Source organism: Sorex araneus, chromosome 1, assembly GCF_027595985.1.
Source record: "Sorex araneus isolate mSorAra2 chromosome 1, mSorAra2.pri, whole genome shotgun sequence".
Classification (NCBI taxonomy): Eukaryota; Metazoa; Chordata; class Mammalia; order Eulipotyphla; family Soricidae; genus Sorex; species Sorex araneus.
Window position 1 is genome coordinate 403,056,615 of NC_073302.1, and position 21,395 is coordinate 403,078,009.

Sequence of the window (21,395 nt, forward strand, 5' to 3'; positions counted from 1 at the left end):
GTAAGCATAATGTACATAACAGCTATCTCTTAAGTGCCAAACAGTGTCCTGTGTGTTACATTTGTTATTTAGTTAGAAGGCACTGTCCTAAGCATCATTTCTTTAGACACTCAGAATTTCTTCTTTGCAGATGGGTGGAGCTTTCCATGTGACTGATTAGGCCCTCTCTTCCTGAAGATAAATCCATAATAGTTATCAAAGGAAGTATATCTATGTTATTACTGCAGCACAAAGCAAAGGAAACTTGAGTTTTGCACTGAGCCATTAGTCCTCTTTTAAAGTGGATGTGTATAGAGTTCTGGTGAGTTGCCAATCTAGATATTCTGAGAATAGCACTCCACTCAGAACCAATCAGATCCAGTGAGCAAATGTACAGTGAGCAAACTGATATGGTATGAGACATGCAGACTAGGTACAAGCCTTCCTAGAGAAAAATAATCCATAATAAAATTTCAAATAGAATAAACTGGATGACACTGCATGTGGAAAGTGCTGGACAACTGTATTGGTTATTCCTTATTTTAATACTATATTTCTCTTCTGTCTAAACTAAAAGAGGTACTAGGTTTTGGAGGTGTTTGAGCTCTTTTAAAGTAGCTAAGGTGTCATCAGTGTGGATATTAGATTAACAAATGCATGTAGGAATGCGGGCTTAACAAATACCATTTCACCGTTAGAAAAAAAATTCCACACTTTTGACAAGTGTAGATGATTTTTACAATCTCATCATCAGAACCTGTCCTAATCCAAGAGGCAAAGGAACAAGGTCAGTTTCTGACTCCAACTAGCAAATAAAAAAAAACCAAAGATAAATAGTAATCTGTTTAAAACAATAATCTGTTTAAAACTTCTAAAACATCTTCTATACAGAAGACTTAAGTTGATGGCTAGATTCTCATCACACCTGCGCAAGTCCATGAGGCTGATCATTAGATCACTTTTAAGGTTTTTTTTGCAGACAATAGCTGCAAGTCAGAGTTGAGCTTTCTCGCTCTCTCTGGGGGTCATGAGGTATTATTCCTGATTAACTTTCATTTGCTCGTATTAGAAAAGAAAAGGTGAACCTTAAAATACCATTTTAAAGAAACTAGACCACTTATTAAGCTGAAGAAGGGAGATTTATCCTATGCATGTAGTTTTCAGGGTTTGACTTGGATTTGTGAGGGTCTGGGTTGAGGCCACTGGGCACAAGGCTGATATTAGCACCTTGTAAGAGGAATAGGAAAGAGTATCCAGTGCAATGTGCTCTTTTCTTCCTTCAACCTTTGCATATAGGATGACATCATTTTCGTGAGAATCTCCAGGGTCACAAATACCTCCTGCATAAAACAAACATTTTGAGCTGTTAATATCAAAATGCACCCATACACATATCACAGTGCTAAATTTCAGAATTAAAAACGTACATTTAAGAATCACCTTGGACAAGGTAACCAGACCCAAGGAGATAATTTATGAAGATAGCTCAGAGAGGCCATGCTAAAGATCAAAGACTTGACATTTGTGAAGGCCAAAGTAACTATTTGCTTAATGAGATTAATCAAATAATAGTCTGTAACAAGTCATGACTGCATGTCCATATTTAACTCTCATTAAAAAAGATGTGCTCTGCTTTTAAATAAACCATTTTCTGTCTTACATTTGAGATATATTTATGACCAACATTCAGAACCTACTAATTATGGTTTCTAAAAAAGAGTCATGTTTCACTACATCAAAGATTTATGAATCAGTGGTATTTAAACTGATGTACAGAATATCTTTAATATTTTAGCACATACCTGGTATTTGAATTTTAAATGTAGTTCATTTTATATTTTTGCTTTTGGTATCTCATTTTCTTGTTGGAAGGTACACAGTTTATTCCCTTATCATTCTATTTTATAATCATATGAAATGATGGAATACTAGAATTGAGAGGTAATTAAGATCATCCTTGTGATAAAATGAGTAACAGAACTGATAACTGAAATTGAAGATCATTTACTATTCTTACTGTTGCTGATTTTTGTCAACTATCCACATCATGTGGTTTTAAAGGATTTTATGTCTAGCTGCCTTTCCTTGTTCATCTCTATTCTCCATAATAGCACCAATAATAGCAGGAGTGTAAGTATCTTTGTGATACTTTCTGGCATATAGTCTCTCCCTAAGGCTCAAAGTTTGTAACTTTAACTTTTAAATTTTATTACCTTTCAAAAATTTCCTCCCATTTTCAATCAATTACTGTCAATGTTAATTTTAATCTACAGGCAATTTCTGTTGCTAATACTCTAGCAAGATTGACAGTAAGACAACCTTAGAACTCAAGAGCAAAATCACCTATCTTCCAAAAGTTAATATAGTAAAATCTATTATTAATAGTTGTTGGGACTCGCTATTTATAAATATATACATGTATATAAATATATGAATTACTGTAAATGACTACAATTAAACTAGGTAATTAGGGTCTGAACTTGGATGCAAGTTACTGATATTTGATGTCAGTAAGAAACTTTAGTAGTTACTAAGTACAACAGAAATCATAATAACAGAAATAATTTGGATGAAGGTAGTTGTAATGTGCTAAATGCTGGCAAGTCACATCTGTTACACATATGTCCTTGGCATGCGCTAAATATTTACTGAGTTAGGTAATCTGAACTGAGATTAGAAAAGTCAGATAGGGTGATAATGTTCAACTCTCCTACTATTTGTCTATTAGTGACAATCTGTAGACAATCTGTAGAAAAGTCAGATAGGGTGATAATGCTCAACTCTCCTACTATTTGTCTATTAGTGACAATCTGTAGAGGAAATATTATGATTTTTGATAACTGCCATCAGTTTTCAGTATCTTATTACAAATTTAATGTATTAGAAATACAGCAGAGCATATGTTTATTAAATGACAGTGTCTGTAGAAAAGATCTACACAAAAACCTAATTCTCATTAGAAAATATTTAAATTCTTTTCTGAGTACTTACTAAAGACTATTCCCTACCCCCAAGAAAAAGAACAAAAAGAGTGAAAGATCAAGGCAACGTGTGTTTAAAGGACTATACTCAGAGGCATAGGAACTAAACCAGTGTGTCTCTAATTTCATTGACTTGTTCCCTATAAAACCTCTCTGCTCTCTTAAGAACAGTTCATGAACTGCACCTGCCTTTCAGAGAGAACTGAAACACATGTGGGAGTCTCATCTAGCCTACAATGACAGGAGGAGGAAGTCCAAAAGGAGCCAAGACTTTAAAACGATGACAGACTTTATCTGAAAGATCCCCTCTGGGGGCAATTTATCAGTTCTGTGAAGTTTCGGTGACAGCAGCTCCTACAGAAGGATATGGATTCTTCTTCAGCTTCATATACTTTGATGCACTGTAGAACAGTATGACTCAAGGGGCATTTTGTAGTGCAATTATGTTACTTTATTCATGACATTCTTATTTTAAGGACTGTACTATGTCTTGTTTTTCAATAAGTTTGCATTGAATAAATAAATGAATGCATGATTGAAGAAAATATACTTTGAAAAGAACTTTGAAAGTTGATCAAAGTATCCAGAAATTATAGCCACATTAATCTGATTTAAAAAAATGGGATGAAACCAAAATAATATATAATTAGGACCTGAGAGAGTGGGATTGTTATCTGGTCTAGAATCAGCTACTGGTTTTTCTGAGGCACAATTTCCTGAGAGGTCACTTACAAATTATATCTAAATCTTTTTCCATTTTGCTTTCTTCTGTATGAGTTACCAATGCTTTTATTTAAATAAAAATATTTTTATTATAGCTTAGGTAATATGTTACAATTGTGTTAAATTTTATAGTATGTATAGACAAAGTTTCTGCACATCATCACCATCACATAAATGTTCCTGGTCCTCCACCACTGTCTTTAAAATCCTACCCTGTTTTTTCTTGCCCTGTCTTGCCTTCCCTTCCATTATTCTATTTAGCCTCCCCTGCTTGTCCCCCTGGATACAACTCCACTTTGTTCTAAAATACCAGATGCACATACTTTCTTCTGTTTACTGATGAACTTCCTGAAGGAACAGTGTTCAAGTGACTTATGACTTCATTTCTTGTAACTCTATATACTTTGGCTTCCCAGACACTTCATCATAGGCAACAGTCTCTCAAAAATCAACGTGACCTCTAACTCCTTCTTGTGGTTGATCTCTCTCTCTGTGGCTTCATCTATACTGCTGATAACATTCCTGTCTCTCACCCTTTACCCCTTTACCCACTGCATTCCCTTCCTTCTGTAACACGGAATGCCACCATCCTCCTGCATTTATTTATATCTTTTACCAGTGTCCTTTGTGATTACTTTTTCTTTGACCTACCTTCAGATTATAATTCTCCCTTGAATTATGAATTCTACCTTCAAGCTTCATTCTCAACATGTCTAATATCAACAACTTTTGCTCTACTATTGCTGTTCTTGTATGTTTAATATCTGACACCATTCTCCTAGTCACCCAGGAGAGAATTCTGTGTCCTTTCCAGTCATAATCCCCATAGCCAGTTAGGTGTTGGTTCCTTCTCTTCAGCTATCCTATCTCTGCCCCCTCCTTCATATAATTACCACCTCTGCTACCTTAATACCTTTGTTGCTTGAACTAGTGTCACAGTTTCCTTACTTGTGGGTGCCTAATGAAAACATCTCATGATCTAATATGCATAACTTTTTTCACTGTTTATATAAAATTCAAACTTAAACAGGCTTCCCTTTTCCCACCTAAATTCAGCAACCCTAACCCTAACTGGTCATCTGCCCTCTAATTACTAATTGTTTTTGTATTTCCTTCACATTTCTTCCAGAATTATCTTTCTCAATAACAGCTAAGAATATGTTACAAAACTGAGAGAAATCATCTGATGGTTCACTGTTGCTGAAAGAAAATCCAAATCTCAGAGTTTAAAAATAAAGGAACTATGACTCCCGCTTCAATTCATTTTTATAACACCACCTCATATCCATTCAGCTATATTTGGAGAATCCCGCAACCTCAAAATTGTGTTTTTGGAGGCCACGAATATGGTCAGTTTAACTGGTAGAGCACAAGTTTAGTGTGTGCCTTAGGGGAATCTAGGCCCCTAAGCACCAAGGAATGTAACTTTCACATTGTATGTGCGAACATGTTCTGTGTCAACATTTGAGCTTAGCTTGGAATTTCTTGTCCCCTTAAATGAAAACTATGTTGGTCCTTCAATGCCATCTCTTTCATGAACTTTAATTTCACGCAACTACACACAACTTCCTCTACACAGTCACAGCATTTTCATTCCTACAATTGGTTGTATTCTTCCTTATGGTTAGATGTTTCTTGTAGGCACAATCTTTGTGAATTTATTTAGGTACCACCACTTCCCCCTATTGTGCTCTCCAGATATCCTAGCTTCATTTGTACCTTCAGTAAGATCCCTCTCTCTCCCCCCCCCTTTAAAATTGAACGGGGATGCTGCTGTTTTGGGTAATTTACTTTGGACTCATTCAAATTATATTTCTCCTTCTAGCAAAGGTATTTAATTCACTTTCTAATCTGCTTTGTTGAAAATAAAATTAAATGACAATATTTTATTTAAAAGCAATAATTTTTAAGTGTTTTAATTTTTTAAGTGTTTTAATTTTTTAAGTGTTTTAGTTTTTTTTTTTTCTTTTTGGGTCACACCTGGCGATGCACAGGTGTTACTCCTGGCTCTGCACTCAGGAATTACTCCTGGCGGTGCTCAGGGGACCATATGGGATGCTGGGAATCGAACCCGGGTCGGCCGCGTGCAAGGCAAACGCCCTACCCGCTGTGCAATCTCTCCAGCCCCGTGTTTTAGTTTTTTTTTTTTTTTTTTTTTTTGCTTTTTGGGTCACATCTGGCAATGCACAGGGGTTCCTCCTGGCTCTGCACTCAGGAATTACCCCTGGCGGTGCTCAGGGGACCATATGGGATGCTGGGAATTGAACCCGGGTCGGCCGCGTGCAAGGCAAACGCCCTACCCGCTGTGCTATTGCTCCAGCCCCCGTGTTTTAGTTTTTTAAAAGAACTATAACTTACTGTGAAGAAAACCATAAAATGCTTAAATTAGACCAGCGTAGTGAATATCTACTACAACCATTCTTTTTTGTTTAAGCTTCCAAAAATATTGCTTTTAGCAATAAAAAATAAGAGACTGAATTCTAGTGACATAAAGAAAAGAAGTTCTGGTTTTAAATATACAAATAATTATATATAGATATTTTTTATTTCTATTAATTTTGGGGGAGGGTAGGGTTGGGCCACATTCAGTGATGCTCAGAGCTTATTTCTGGCTCTGCACTCTTGAATTACTCCTGAGGGTGTTCGGGGGACCATATGAAATGCTGGGGATGGAACTTGGGCTGGCCACATGAAAGGCAAGTGTGTTACTTACTGTATTATTACTCTGCCCCTTGTAAATCATTTTAGAGTCAAGGAGTAGATGTCCTCAGAGCAGGAAACTTACTCTACTTTATACCTAAAAACTTCTTGTTACCAAACAAACAATACTGAAAATGAGGCAGCACTACACAGACACTGTGTTTGACTAGATGATACGACCTAAAGTTTGCTCTGTCGTTTAGAGCTGTGGGAAATGAGCACTGTGAGAAAAATCAATAGCCAGTGCTGAACCCAGGACTCAGGAGACCTGTTTGTCCTGATGAGCTGACATCTTTGATTGTCAGTTCAAAGGTGGACAATGTTTATTTCCCATTTCACTTCCAGGTGCTGCCTGTGAACTTCCAGTCTCTCAGCAACAAAGGCATGTGGCACCAATTTACAGATGGGGCAGAGTAGCCAGTGAAAGAGTACGTAATTGCTGTTGTTGACTAAAATGATATATCTGTAAGGATAAAAATTTAATCCTTTAATGCCACCTCAGGTACTTTTCTATTACATTTATCTATTTGCTCTTTAATAGTTTGAAGAACATTTATCTTCATGAACACATTTTGAATCAGTGCATCCATAAACAGAACACAGAGAGCATATTCAAGATATTATACTTTTCAGTTTCCCAAAATAAGAGTTATGTGATGTTGAGCTATCCATGTGAACAAAATGATTCAGCACGATGATTCATTTTGGGGGAAGTTAGAGGCTTTGGACAAAGAAGTTACTTTGTTCTTAGCTTTTCTCCCATTGTCTTTTCAGTTATAATCATTGAGGGAGAGGCTGAAGAAAGGTATTTTGACATTTTGTCTCAGGTCTAATCGTGGTATCGAGGACCAGCTCTCATACAAAGTAGTTTCAACAGACAAGGTTTGAAGCAAGTGTGAGTTTTTGCCCAACCAGTAGAATCCGTATTTTATTAATTTTCAATATATACAACCACTGAAAAACCTCACTTTTTAAAGCACTAGGTTTTGGCCCAAAACTTATCCCAGGAAAATAAAATTTGTTCATTATATACCTACCCATAACAAAATAAAACCTCAGGTTCCCATAACCGGTTGTGTCCATGTATGGAGTGCACAATTTCCTCTCTCCATCTTTGAGGAAGACCATGGATAAGCCTGATTCTACTGTTCCACATTCTGTACCAATGACAGCTCCCAAGATGTCCCACCTTATAAAAAACAGCAAACATTAAGAGTCAGAATCTTAAGTCAAAGTTATAAAGAGCATAAAAATTTGTTTTTAATGGATACTGTTTACTTAGGAACAAATAATTCTGAAATAAAATGTGATATCAGACATTTTAGATAATGGACAAGCTTTTAAATACATACATTTAATTCACAAGTGTGGTTTTACCCAGAGAGATAAATATTTAATCAGTATTATGAATGGCTTGCCTATACCATGACAGTCTATTTCTGGCATATTTACAATTGAGGTGAGGAACCAAATCTAAACTAAGGAAATAGTGAACAATGTAAGTAATCATTTCATAACTACTCTTATTTGCCATACTGAAAATAATCACCAATGAAAATAATAAGAACTTGTAAGAGTCTAGCAAGTTTTAAAAAGAAAAATGGGAATTTATATTAGGAGTTGTCAAATAGGCATTTGAATGTATGGAAGAGAATAAAAATATTTAATACTTTAAAATCCCTATTCATCTTTACTATTTATTTCTGGATATATCTAACCTATGGTCAGTGCTATTTGCACAACCAGCTTCTTAGAGATGGTAGAAACGGGAACACAGGTAAAAGGCTTGTCTAATGGAAACTGCTCCTTTAGTCCACTCGAGAGCATCCATTTGTCAGTTTGCTATTATTTTAGTAGTTAACAGTTCTAGACTGATTAGGTTATGTTGAATAATTCCAGTTTATCTGCAACCAAAATGTGTAAGAAGTGGCTATTCTATTTGTATTTTAACAGATTGTATTAATTATTCAAGGAAAATAGTAACTTTTGGAAGTAGCTCTTCATGTATCCGACTACCATAAATTAATCAGAAACCCCCCTTGATTCATACAAGACAATTTTTCACAGTTCAATGGGTTTTCGCTTGCTCCATTTATCCCAATTAAACCACTCAGCCTACTGATCCACAAAGCAAGTTAAAGTTATAAATGATGCACATGATGACTTCTCTTAGGCATCTCTCTGATTTAAGAATATATTCCAAATGAAAATTTAAATTGAGAAAGAATTGAAATGGACTAAAGGAACCTTCTACTCAAGTATCAGATAAGATTAATAGTCCCTCCTAATCATTAACTGTGAAAAATAACATTTAAAACAATAATTCCACAACCTCTAGCCAGAGCTGTGTGCGATGTCACCCAGACAGTATATTTCTTTTTAATCTTTAGTGTCTGACATTCAATTTTATTTCACATTGGTCCTTATTTTCCCTACTATGTTAGATAATACAAAAGTGAAGTCATTTTTCTTTAGAAACTTATTTACAAACAAGTGAACAAGAAAATTTATATCCTTTCAAGAGAAAAAAGAAGTGAAAATTTTGAAAATCATTTTAGGGAATTTTCACTGTTCTGAACAAATTAGCTTGAACTACGAAAAAATCAGCAGGAGCCTGTTACAGTAGGAGCTCATTCTTTCACTAATTTGTTCAAACAGTGGCTCCAATTTGGTTGGATTCTTGAGGCGATCTGGAGCACCATCAAGTGCTGAGGGCCCTCAGGGAAGGATTTTGATCTGTTCGGGCATTAGTGGCTTCATCAGCGAAGGTGAGAGTTGTATCCTTTTTCAGTTATTAAGATGATATTTCCCCTGATTCCTAATATGACAATTACTTAAAATAAAATAATAGTCATATCATTGACGTCAGCAGGGTATGATGTCTTCAAAGGTCAATAAATCTTTGAGGTACTGCATAAATTTAGTAATATTGAGCTCAATTGATGACACATGGGCAGTAATTTTCCTATGGTTTACATTAGAACTTTTAAAAATTTTCCTCAAGGAAATTCAGTTCTCTGTGAATCACATCTGAAGGGATTTCTGCTTTGGGGGAGAGTCAGCCACAACAAAGAAATTTATACTTATTCTTTGATGGCACTTCTTTTAAAAATACCCCTGTAGTGTTTATCACAAACACAGATATCTATTATTTACTACAGAGTGGGGGTGAAGTTGAAACAGAAAAGTTACATAATCAATAAACCATCCCATATGACAACTTTGTTCCTTAGAGGCAACAAGGTTATAATAATATTTAACTCATATATCAATATTATGACCTCCTGCCTTTTGCGTCAAGAGAAAATTTAAACCATTTTAATTGACATACCAGAATTCACAATAATGTTAATTATATTTTTCATGTACACTTATTATACCAATAGCACAGTCCCCACCAAAGAGCCTGAATCCCCCTACCAGTGTCCCAAGAGCTCTTCCCAGACATCCTCCCCTTTAACTTCTCTCTCCTTCTTCCTCTCTCTCCCCTCTCTCTCTTTGGGTTTTCAGCCACATCTAGTCGTGCTCAGGGAGTCCTCCTGGCTCTGTGCTCAGAGATCACTCCTGGTGAAGGCCAGGGGACCATATGTGGTGCCGAGAACTGAACCTGTTCAGCCGTATACAAGGCAAGCTGTACTATCTCTTCAGCCACTGAAATATTACTTAAAACAAAAGAAACCTAAAGAATTCTCTTAGAAGAAAAGCTGATGCTCCTATCAGTAGTTTTGGAACAATTTGATAATAAAATTGTTTTAATCAGTACATACATAAAAGTGGACTTTAAGAATGATATAAAAGAACAGAAGTCAAAAGTTCCCACCAAAAATATAAACAAGCGAATGTGAGATAATGGATGTGTTAATGAGCTAGATATGAGGAATATTTTACAAGTATGTGTGTATCAATTTATCACATTGTGCATGTTAAATACCTCAAAATATTTAATGTCATTAAAACCCAATAAAGCAGAAATGTAAATTAACTTCATAAGATTTTTTTAAATGTTATATGTTCCTTTAAGCACTAGAAATTTGTCAGTAACTATCAAAATAAAATATTACTGATTTTTCTTTTAGGAATCTTTCATTCAGAAACTGATAATCATATACAATATTTAATATATTTTCTATATCAATTGGAGACTTAATAGATACACTGTTACATAACCCTTTTGAAATAATATCCATAGTTACTAAAAGATATTCATAGCATGCTAAGTTTTGTTTTCCAAAAAATCAACCTATAGGGCCGGAGTGATAGCACAGCGGGTAGGGTGTTTGCCTTGCACATGGTCGATCTGGGTTCAATTCCCGGCATCCCATACGGTCCCCCGAGCATCACCAGGAGTAATTCCTGAGTGCAGAGCTAGGAGTAACTCCTGAGCATTTCCGGGTGTGACCCAAAAAATCAAAAGAATCAAGCTATTATGCAGTTGATAAAAATAAAAATACAATTATTTTTCTTTGTCTTTATAGTATTATAAAACTTCTGAATCAATTTATGCCTAAATATGCTACTTTTAACAGTGAGAAACGAGATTAGCACAGGGGGTCTTTTAATTTTTATTTCACACATCTGTTTTGCAGTAAGAAAATAGCTTTCAAGAAAAATGAAGAAAAGCATTCAATATACATACAGGCAATAAAGATATGATAGTTTAATCAGATTTTCTCTACTAATATTGACATTAAAGGCTCAAAAGTTAATGGGGAATTTCACACTATCTTTTATAAGTAGTTTTTCTTACATCTTCTAGAACGGATTAAATTACCTAAAGTTGATGAACCTACCAGATAGACCATGCCTGGTAAAATACAGAATAAAGCCTAGCTATAAAGTTCCACATTTATCAATTTCATAACTTTTTTTTAATCTACTATAAATTCTCTGAGGTTGTATAAATTCATTACATCCATAAGGCCTCTATTTGGGAGGAATCCTGATATTTAATAAGGAATGTGCCATCGGTAAAGACCCTTCCACATTCATTTATATTCATGAGGCTTCTCTCCATTATGACTCCTGTGATGTCAGGCAAGGTCTATCCTTTTACTGAAGACTTTTCCACTGCCATTGCTTTCACAGACTCTCCCTCTAGCCTGACAGATTGGGTTTCGGTAAACGATGAGTTGTTTGAAGACTTCCTGCATACACTGACTTTCAGGAATTTTCTTCTTTGATTGGCTCCCTGGTATTTCACTCAAATTCAATTTTGTTTCAGGGTTTTAATACGTGTACTAAGTTTATTGTTGGAGTAATATTAGTTAAAAAAATAATAGATTCAGGATAGTTAAAAAAAAGCACACAGCTTTCACAACAATCAGGCAGAAATAATACCTAGGCTGGAGGACATTTAGAGAAAATTATGTATTTTCTGGGACATTACAGAATCTAAACATGTTAGTCTCCTTTTCTATTCCTGCAAAACCTGGTACTATCGCTGTTTTAAAATAAATCAAGTGGCAATTCAGATGAATTTATGAATTATAATCAGTATATTTCTAATTTTTTATACTAGTTAGAGCAGCAATCTTGAAGAAGTTTTAGTACAATATGTAGCGTTAATGTAAATAATTGTCCAGCAAAGGAATACTGAGTGAAAAAGAGGTTGTACTTTACCTATGGCTTTTTTGTACTGTTAAAAATTTGTCTAAAATCTATCTGGCTCCTAAATTTATTACATATGCTATCTAAAGTTTGAGGTTTTATTTTTTTATCGTTTGAGATTTTATTTTTATAAATAAAATAATGTCTTTTTGTATAAAAACAGACCATTTGATATAACATTAACTCAGACTGCCAATTTATAATTCATTTGAGTTATATGTTTAAATAAAACACCCTCTTTAACTTTATAATTATTTGATGAAAAGCATTCTAAATAAGAGGTAACATAATTTTTCTGGATAAAACACAAGGGAGGAATTATTAAAAATAAGTTCGAATGATAGCACAGCGGGTAGGGCATTTGCCTTGCACATGGCTGACCTGGGTTCAGTTCCTCCGTCCCTCTTGGAAAGCCCGGCAAGCTACTGAGAGTATCCTGCTCACATGGCAGAGCCTGGCAAGCTCCCCGTGGCATATTTGATATGCCAAAAACAGTAACAAGTTTCACAATGGAGATGTTACTGGTGCCCACTCGAGCAAATCGATGAACAATGGGACGACAGTGGTACAGTGCTACAGTTAAAAAAATTAAATCTTATTATGATTATTATTTTGACTCTTAAGTCAAATAACACCAAGCAGTTCTCAGGGCTTACTCCCAGCTGTGTGCTCAGAGATCTTTCCTGGTGGGGACAATATCAGGTGCTGGGGATTGAATCTGGCTCAGCTCTGTGCCGGACAAGTGCCAAATGTGATATACTATCTTTTCAGTCCCCTTCACCTTAATTTTTAAACAAAAGCACCAACTTACTTTGGAAGACAATATGAAATTTTCTTTCTTTGAAGTTATACCTGTCTTTTGCTTGGCTTTATTTCACTGAAGAGTATTAAATTTTAAGAAAAAAGACATTCTGAGTGAGTTGTGGGTATGGCTCAATTTGTAGGCAGTGCCCTTTAAACACAGAACAAATGCTTTGCATTTGGGTTTCTTTATAAGTAAATCACCTTAATAGAGATGATATGGTGGCTGACTTAAGAATGCATTGTGTGCACTCACTTTTTTCCTTTCATAATCTTGATTGTGCTATTTCAAAAACATTTTCTGGGGACTAAAGAGATAGGAAAGCAGGTAGGGTGCATGCCTTACACACAGCTGACAAGATTCAATCCTTGGCATCCCATCTGGTCCTAAGGCTATTCGCAAGTGGTCCCTGAGCACAGAGCCAGTGTAAACCCTGAGAGCCACTAGGTGTGGCCTAAGCCCCTCTCCCCCTAAAAAAAAAGCCAAAATTAAAAAGCCCTGAAACATATTTCTTGAAAGAGCTTCTTCAGGAAAAATGTACAAAAATGTATCATAATAGTATGTGGACAGTGGTCACTGTCATCCCGTTGCTCATCAATTTGTTTGAGAGGGCACCAGTAACATCCCTCATTGAGAGACTTATTGTTATTGTTTTTGGCATATCCAATATGCACGGGTAGCTTGCCAGGCTCTGCTGCGCGGGCTTGATACTCTCGGTATTACCGGGTTCTCCGAGAGGGGCGGAGGAATCGAACTCAGGTCGGCTGCGTGAAAGGCGAACGCCAACTGCTGTGCTATCACTCCAGCCCATGTGGACAGTGGTATAAGAGCATTTTTCAAGTTCTGAAAAAAGAGAATTAGGAATAGCAGAGGCCACTTGCTCTGTCAATTTGAAAAAGTCAGCCAAGGAGCCGGAGAGAATACAGTGGTTAGGGCACTTGCCTTGTACATGGCTGACCTGGGTTTTATCCCTGGTACCACATATGGTCCCTGAGTCCCACCATGAGCACAGAATCATGGGTAATCTCTGAGCACTGACAAGTGTGTTCCAAATAAAAAAAGAAAGAAAAAGAAGTTAGCAAAGCCAAAGGCCAGAGATGGGAAAGAAGCTAGGATTGCAGGATTACTTCCATCTGAAACCCTTGACATCTTTTCTACTTCTTGCATGGGTCTTAGAATATTGTCATTCATAGGGAGAATTTGTCACTTTTTTTTCAATTGGACGAAGACTTCATGGAATTGATGGCTGTGGCCTGGGAGAAAAGCACATGCATATAGTCATTCTAAAGAAGAACAATAGGAGATACTGTTGAAATTTTTTTAAAAATCCTGTTTTATTTTCATTTTTTTCTATTTTGTTCATTTTTCTGTATTTTGTTAACAACATTGACATAAACTGGAAGGATATATGAGAAGAAAAAAATACCATAACCCAGACTACTCCCAAGATCACTGTCACTGTCACTGTCATCCGGTTGTTCGTTGATTTACTTGAGCGGGTATCAGTAACGTCCGTATTACACTCAGCCCTGAGATTTTAGCAGCCTCTCCTTACTCTTCTTTCCCAATGATTGGAGGCTCTTTCAGGGTCAATGGAATGAGACCTATTGTTACTGTTTTTGGCATATCGAATATGCCATGGGTAGCTTGCCAGGCTCTGCTGTGCGGGAGGGATATTCTCGGTAGCTTGCCGGGCTCTCCGAGATGTATGTATATATCTTTCACTGTATATGTGATATGAATACAACATGGGGAGCTTGAAAGGCTCTCCCATTCAGGCAATAGACTCTTGGTAGCTTGTCAGGTTCTCCAAGAGGGAGAACAAGGCTCCCGGGAGCTTGGTCTTATAGTCTCTGGATGTTGTCCATTGGTGGGATTACACAGCACTGGGGGCAGTTTGTGGGTGTGGCTACCAAGCTACTGGAAAATGGGGGGTCTGCATGGAGAAGGCCCAGTTCCAATCCGAGCAAGCTTGGAGATATCAGCCCTGGGTCAGCACTCCCAAGATCAGCATAATGAATATTTTAATTTATTTCTTGTAATATTTTACACAAATACACTGAAATGGCTGGGATAATATTATATGTGGAGCTTTATATTTTATATCTTCATTTCTCTTAGTCATGTAAACATTTTACCAGGTTAGAATTCTTTAAAAACAGGCCAAATATTATTTTATTATCTAGATGCCAAACTACACGGAATCATTAATTTATGGTTAGATTTCAAAATACAGCAATAAACTATTATGTTGACTAGTTCACTTTTAGGGCCAGAGAAACTAAATTCTTAGTTTTTCCTGGATGGGGTGTGGCATAACACAAACTCTTTTGTTAAGTGCCAGAGCTCTGTTTGTCCTTGACATGAATGTCCAGCTTCAGCACTGTGCTGTGGACAGGGTCTATCAGGTGAACTGACTGAGAAGGAACAGAAAACAAAGGTATGTAGAAGGAGTGGGCATCTGAGCACTGCCAGGCCAGTAACTTTCTCTGATACCTCCACAGAAAAATCCCACCACTGCTTAATGTTGTGCCAAGCTGCCAAGAATTTAATGACTTTGAAGGATTCAGATTTTCTTTCCTTTTTCCCGCCCTGTGACTTCAGTAAATAAGGTTCTCTCTTGGACAGGGAACCAATTGATGGATTCTGGATGCTCACAGGGACAGCTGGTTTGGATGGGGAAGAGGGCAACAGAGGAAGCAGCTCAAGAATCACAATGCCAAGAGCAAAGATGGTTTGTCAACATACTGCCAATTAGAGGAAGCTTTAGAATTGCTATGAAGGACTTCCAGAAAGATTATGGCTAACCCAGTCATATGGAGCTTCTTTTCTAATACCTGAAAAATAGCTCTTGATATTTGAAAGTATAAAAGTAGTTTCTGGAATGTAGAAAAATGTGAGAGCTGAGATCAAGAGAAAATCACCACAAGAAATAATCTATGTTCTTTAACCACTTGTCACAAATTTATTCTAATCCATTTTAGTTTGTTATTTTAGTTTCTGGTTTTCAAGTCACACCCAGGGATGCTAGGGGCTTATTCCTGGCTCTGCACTCAAAGATTACTTCTGGTATGGCTGGGGGACCATATGGGTTTCTGGGGATCAAACACGAGTTAGTCTCGTACAAAGCAAGCACCTACCTTTTATACTATCTGTCTAGTCCCTAAATCCTGATCCATTTTAGAACTTAGTTTTAAAATAGATGTAATCACCATTTTAATTTAAAATTATTTTATCAATATTATTCAGTATCATTCAATATTGCTCTCTCTCTCTCCCCACTCCACTTCTGTGATCAATGCAATGACTGAGGTCACCAACCCTGCTGTAAGTGTCTGATGGACAGTAGGGCTAACCTGGCAGTGCGAGAGAAAGAGAGAGAGAGAGAGAGAGAGAGAGAGAGAGAGAGAGAGAGAGAGAGAGAGAGAGAGAGAAAGAGAAAGAGAGAGAGAGGATATGTGGGCTTGGGATTCAAACTCAGGGCCTTGCACAAAAATTCTTTGCCAGTCAAGTGATCATTCAAATGTTAGTAAAAACTAAACACTTTTTCAGAGTTCATGAAGTGCACTCTTGAGCTCAATGGCTTAAAGTGCAGGACCACAAATTCAAACCCTGGTGCAGCCACGAGTGCTGAGGTGATCCTGATAGCTCTAATGCAAGGGGTCCCCAGCAAGACAGGGTCTGGAAGATGATTCAGTGTTTTAGTAGGTGCAGAGAGGAAACATGATGTGCTGAGTTTACTTCACAGTAGAGTCCATGCACTAATCACACTGAGTTGTGGAGTAAACTCACAGTGAATCACCCCTGGATCATCTCTCTGAAAATAATTACTGAAAGCTGTAGCACTGTAGCACTGTTGTCCCGTTGTTCATCCATTTGCTTGAACGGGCACCAGTAACGTCTCCATTGTGAGACTTTTTGTTACTGTTTTTGGCATATCGAATACACCATGGGTAGCTTGCCAGGCTCTGCCATGGGGGCGGGATATTCTCGGTAGCTTGCCGGGTTCTCCAAGAGGGACAGAGAGCCACATGCAAGGCAAACGCCTTACCTGCTGTATTATTGCTCCAGTCTTGTATTAGTAGAAATGAATTCTTTTTTTTCTTTTTTGGTTACACCCAGCGATGCACAGGGGTTACTCCTGGCTCTGCACTCAGGAATTAATCCTGGCAGTGCTCAGGGGACCATCTGGGATGCTGGGAATCGAACCCAGGTCGACTGTGTGCAAGGGAAATGCCCTACCTGCTGTGCTATTGCTCCAGCCTCAGAAATGAATTCCAGCCTCAGAAAGGAAGATGAAAATTTAAGAGAGGAATGAGCAAGAGAAAAAGGTAAAATTTGAAGTCCAGTCTAAATAATTATTGGTTAATTAAAACATTTAATAAAAATCGGGAATTAAAGTAGATAAATAATGCAGAAATATGTTTTCCTGTGAATATTATATCATATGCGATATAAACAGAGTACAACTGTACCTAACATAAAAATGAAGAAAAATGACCAAATGAAAAGGAAAATTTGCTTGCAGTAACTACCTGGTTAACTTTTAATGTTAGGAGAAAACGTTTTATTTTTATTTATTCATTTATTTATTTATTTATTTATTTATCTATTTATCTATTTATTTAATTAGTGAGTCACCATGAGGGTACAGTTACAGATTTACCCATCTTCATGCTTGTGTTTCCCTCATACAATGTTCGAGAACCCATCCCTCCACCAGTGTCCATTCTCCACCACCAATGAACCCAATGTCCCTCCCACCCTCCAATCCCATTCCCCCCTACCCCCCACCCTGCCTCTGTGGAAGAGCATTCCATTTTTTTCTCTCTCTCCTTTTGGGTGTTGTGGTTTGTGACAGGGGTATTGAGTGGCCATCATGTTCAGTCTCTAGTCTACTTTCAGCACACATCTCCCTTCCTGTTAGGAGAAAACTTTAAATGTAAATATATGTTGTGTAATAACCAAATGACTGGGAATCCCACGGCTCTCTCTCATTGGCTGCATTTGGGGGTCTCACACCATTTCCCCATCCCGAATGGCCAATGCCCTGGGCAAATGAAGAAGGAAACAAGAGCCCGGCTGGTTGGTGATCAGTTGCCATTTATTCCATTCTCCCCACACACCTGTTCCAGTCTCACTAATCCCCTCATTCCCATCACCTCCTGTCTCCCTCCCTCATCTCTCAGTGTTCCAACTCACTGCCTTGGTCTCTCTCTAGTCTCTCCTCACCTCCCTGCATTGGGGGTAGGAACCACACCATCCAGTAGCAAAATTAACGTATCAATGCCCTTCCTGATTGCCTGCATCCAGAAGATTGGTTCAAGAGCAAAATACAACCTACTTTTTTTTCTCCTTTCCTTACTCCAATAACCATTTAAACATTCATCTTAATTCTACTTCTTAATATTACTTATTTTGTAAGACATACATTAAGCTTGTAGGGTGACTCTCCTGGGGACATCTGGCTATAGATCCCAGACTACAGTTCTCAGGCCGGATTAAACTTCCCTAACTCTAGCAGGGTCCTAATCTAGTTGTTACTTTTCGGATCATGACAGAATTTGTCCATGACCATGCTCTTAACTTAAAGTTAAGTATTATGGTGCTTGAGCTGGCCCAACTTTGATGCCAGGGTAGCTCAGAGCTAGCCCTGGGTACATCCAGTCCCTTGTTTTTGGGGTACTAAGAACTAAGGACAACTGAGTCTTAAATTGAGAAAACAGATGCCCAGGAGTGAATATTATTCGGAGTCAATTAACTCCCAGGTTACAAAAACATAGCATTAACTATCTTCCTGTGTCTATACAAAAAGGACATTGCTCTGAATTAATTATGCAAAGGACATAAGGAGAAGAGAAAAGCAATATTTACAAGTTAACAGAGTCTGATTAGTAGATTAAGGTGATTGACCTGTTGAGGAAGCAGAGCACAAAGAAAGAAGTTACAGATAAACACAGAGGAATGGGAGTGCCTCAGGAGCATTGTGAATGGATGCAACCAATAAACCAAAGCTCCCTGTGGCAAAGCAGAAAGAACCAATGTTATCCTACATAGGTGTTGAAAAATTATATGAGGCCATAAAACCTCTAAGACATTCAGATAACAGAGCACAGATAATTTACTCAATCTAATCGGAACTGGGCCTTCTCCACCCAGATCCCCAGTTTTCCAGTAGTGTGGCAGTCACATCCACAAACTCCCCCAAGCACCATGTAATCTCAGCAATGGCCAAGATCCAGAGACTATAAAACAAAGCTCCAGGAAGGGAGCAACACAATTTTTCCTGGAGTGTGTGGCCACATTTGCGACTGCACTATCTCTTTATTTTTATTTATTTATTTTAGTCTTTTTCCCACACAGCAGAGCCTGTGGCAAGCTACCTGTGATGCATTTGATATGCCAGAAAGAGTAACGACAATGTGCTCTTTGTGTTCCTGAAGCGAGCAGATGACATTGGGCTGCACTAGCACGTGACAGGGACAAATGAAGACGTTACTGGCGCCTACTCGAGCAAATGGATGAACAACGGGATGATAGTGATGACAGTGATGATGATGAATCAGAAAAATGAACAAGACTAAACAATAAAAGATGCAGTAAATAGAAAACACAACATAGATAGGCATAAACTCATTTAAACATATCAGTAACACAATTCGATCATTCTAGATCATGTTATTTCATCTCTACCTGCTATCTTTCCTCAGTTTTGGTGTCAAAATGTCACTGGCCAGGGGTGGAAGTAGCTGTGTGTGAGGACTATTCTGGGAATTTCAAACCTTTGTGGTTTCCACTTACCAGGCATTGCCCTGCTGCTTATTCATTGTTCTTTCCTGGGCCAGAAGCCCTGGCTTCAAAGGGGATGGAGTAAAGAATCTGACTTAGTGACCCCCTTTCAGTGCCCAGCTTCAGTCCTGATTCTGGAGACCAGCATCCATCAACGAAACCAGTTGAGACTTTTCTATAGTCCATTCAGTATAAGGCCTGACTAGAGTTTTTTCCTTCCCTCAGATTCCTTCCTCTCGCCCCCCCTCTCTCACACACACATCATAGATTTGTTTCCTCATTTTCTATAATGTCTAAGCATTTCTAAGTCAGCTGGGAAGGCTGCAAATTCAACAGTCCAATATTCTGACATTTGTGGCATTTATCTTTAACACAAATGCTTTCCTGACAGTATTGAAACAAATTCATTTTTTAAAGAAAAAGAAGTAAATATAAAAAATATACAATGTTTGCATTTGAGACAAAAGACATATACACCTTCCACAGTCTAGCAATATTCCTCTACAGAGCCCCTTCCCATCTAAAAACAGCCTCAGCTAGGTGAGATGTGTGCTAATCAAATGATGTGTTTGTTAAGGTTAAGCCAAAGTTTAGAAAGACTCACATAAATTATCAGTGTATCTGTTTAAGTCTCTTTCTTGCTGAAGTAACAGATGTATTTTCTTTAGGATCAAAAACTAAAATCCCACTTAAAATGGTCAATGTTGAGTTGGGGCAACTTTGCGATAGTAAAGACAAACAGCTCTTGCATCCTTGTGATTTTAAATCAAATACCTTTGATTCAACTAAAAAACTAGAAGTTGTTGGGAAAATGTGTCTCAGTAAAAGGTTGAGTGACTTAGTGTCTGTATTCTTTTTCATACTAAAGATTTTGGAGGTATTATTAGAGAGGACTGCATATTTTTTCATAATTCTTTATGGAGAAAAACATAATTAAGCAATGACAATATTTTATCCATAGAAACATTTTTTTCTTAAAAAAAATGTGACCTTGGTGGTGGGGGGTGGGGGCAGAGAAATAGTACAAGTTGGTAGGGCGGTAGCCTGGGACGTGACCAACCTGAGTCCAATCACTGGCACCCATATGGTTCCCCCAATCCCTGTCAGGAGTGATCCCTCAGGGCACAGGCTGGATTAAGACCCAAAAAGTGCTGCAGGTAATCCCAAAACTAAAAACAAACCAAACCAAAAAAAGTACCCTCAAAATATGCAGAATTCACTGAATTTAATTTTATACTCTTCAATTTAGTGGGGATTTATCATTTATGTTTTCTATTTTAGCAAACGAGTTTATAATGATAAACTGTTTGTGTAGGTGGTGATGATTGAGAAGAAGAATGAGGCAAATATTCAGTAACCTGGCTGAGAAAAACAAAACCTACCAAGAATTTTAAATTTTCCTATCAATTCCTAACCTGATTTCTTTGTCAATTCTTGCTCTAGGTAAAATGATTTACATTAATTTGAATTTGTCACAAGACATTTTCCCAAAAGCTATGATTAAAAATTACAATAACAATTTTTTTCCTAGACTAATAAAGCCGACTGGAGAAATAGCACAGCGGGTAGGGCATTTGCCTTGCACTCGGCCTACCAGGATTTGATTCCTCCATCCCTCTCAGAGAGCCCAGAAAGCTACCGACAGTATCCACCCGCACAGCAGAGCCTGGCAAGCTACCTGTGGTGTATTGGATATGCCAAAAACAGTAACAACAAGTCTTACAGTGGAGACGTTACTGGTGCCCACTCGACTCGAGCAAATTGATGAACAATTAGACAACAATGCTACAGTGCTACAGACTAATGCAACATTT

The 21,395-nt window shown here is 37.5% G+C and overlaps 1 protein-coding gene across 3 annotated transcripts in view; it reads right to left on the reverse strand.

Annotated features, from left to right (window-relative positions):
* The window catches only part of RELN (reelin), a 530,126-nt gene that overhangs the window by 188,052 nt on the left and 320,679 nt on the right, over positions 1 to 21,395 (reverse strand). For all 3 annotated transcript variants that reach the window (XM_055133703.1, XM_055133707.1, XM_055133712.1), the window contains exons 12-13: positions 7,421 to 7,572; positions 1,207 to 1,319 (exon numbers count right to left, since the gene is read on the reverse strand). In XM_055133703.1, the coding sequence (XP_054989678.1) occupies positions 1,207 to 1,319; positions 7,421 to 7,572 (265 nt within the window). The remainder of the gene's footprint in view (positions 1 to 1,206; positions 1,320 to 7,420; positions 7,573 to 21,395) is intronic.